Raw genomic sequence first — 1,378 nt, 5'->3', positions numbered from 1 at the left:
TCCAAAAGCAGGGGCAGTTGCCTTTCAGGGAGCAACTCTGTACCAGTCACCCAAAAAGTGACCTCAGGTCAGAAAACCTGGCAAGTTTCTCTAGCAGCTGAAAACACTGGGATGTCACATAAAAAGGACTTAAAACAAGCAGCTAAAGTGGGTAGGAAACCGCTCCAGAGCTCTCAGGAATTGAGGGCAGTACTGGAGACAGGTAGAATGATGCACAAGAAAGAGCACACCAAAGAGGTTTCCTGTTCCGCAGTCATTTGGTGAAAGGGAAGAAGATCCAGGAGGCAGTTGAAGGGAACAAGAAGGGGTCCCAAAGGCATGTCTCTGGAGGCTGGATCAGAATACAGAGCGCACTGCGCACCAGTGATGAAACACAACTCTGGACCCCAAACCGGGGAGGTGGTGGATGGAAGTGGACATGTCATTGACCAAGGGCGTTGGGTGTAAGAGCTTCACTGTAGTCATCACAGGGCCACAGGGAAATACATGGCCACTGGGTCACAGAAGGCTCCTTCCAGCCTGGATGGGAAGGCACAGTCTCACAGAGGAGGTCCATTGACGTCTGGGTGGTAGAAGGCACAGAGGTTTTCATATCTACAGTGGTCCTTTTTGGAAAAGTGTCGACAGACGGGGCAGTCAGATTTGTCTTCCATAACCTGGGGGCCATCCTTAGGAGGGCAGGTATTCTTGATAAGAGACCAGCTTTTGAGCCTTCGAGGGTTTCTCTGCTCTTTGTGGAAGCTCTCCCTAGAGAGACCCCCATGGCCTGGCCCCAGAAAAGGGGGTTCAGCACTGACCCCACCACCAACCCCAACCCTATGGGCCAGACCTGGGGCCGAGGCCTCCCTGGATTGGGCCTTTGCCCAGGGGAGGAGGTGGGAGACTCAGCAGTGGTGGAATCATCAGACCCCTTGATCCTGGAGGACCTCTGTGAAGAGCTGACTTGGGGTCACTAGGCTTTCCATTGGCCATGCGGGGAGGGCCCAGAAGGCTGGGACTCTCATCTTCTATGGAACTCTCATCTTCCTCATCTCCAGTCTCTTCCCGTTCAGGCAGTGGTGGCTGCTGTTGCTGATTCCGCTTCTTTCGTTTCGGCATCATGGCTGCAGCAATGGCTGCAGCGGGATTTGGAGGGCAGTGAGGAAGCGTAATATCTTCTTTAATTTCTTTTTTCAGTGTCCTATAATTTTCATTGTAGAAATATTTCAACTCCCTGGTTATAGTAATTCTCAATGTTTTTTTTAGATTATTTTAAATGGTATAATTGTCCAGAGTTCTTTCTCCATAGAATCAGTTATATCCTGCTACTTTGATAAATGAGCTTATCTCTCTCTCTCTCTCTCTCTCGTGCACACACACACACACACACACACAAACA

At 50.2% G+C, this 1,378-nt stretch overlaps 1 protein-coding gene across 1 annotated transcript; it reads right to left on the bottom strand.

Moving 5' to 3' along the window:
• Positions 1–539: 539 nt before the first annotated feature.
• Positions 540–1,098, bottom strand: LOC114079518 (proline-rich protein 3-like). Its single transcript, XM_071606534.1, is given in 2 exon segments — positions 540–800; positions 802–1,098. Coding segments are annotated over 2 exon segments (558 nt in total).
• Between the last annotated feature and the right edge of the window lie 280 nt (positions 1,099–1,378).

The sequence above is a fragment of the Marmota flaviventris genome, chromosome X, assembly GCF_047511675.1.
Source record: "Marmota flaviventris isolate mMarFla1 chromosome X, mMarFla1.hap1, whole genome shotgun sequence".
In the NCBI taxonomy this organism is placed as follows: Eukaryota; Metazoa; Chordata; class Mammalia; order Rodentia; family Sciuridae; genus Marmota; species Marmota flaviventris.
This window is presented reverse-complemented; position numbering and strand designations above follow the sequence as displayed.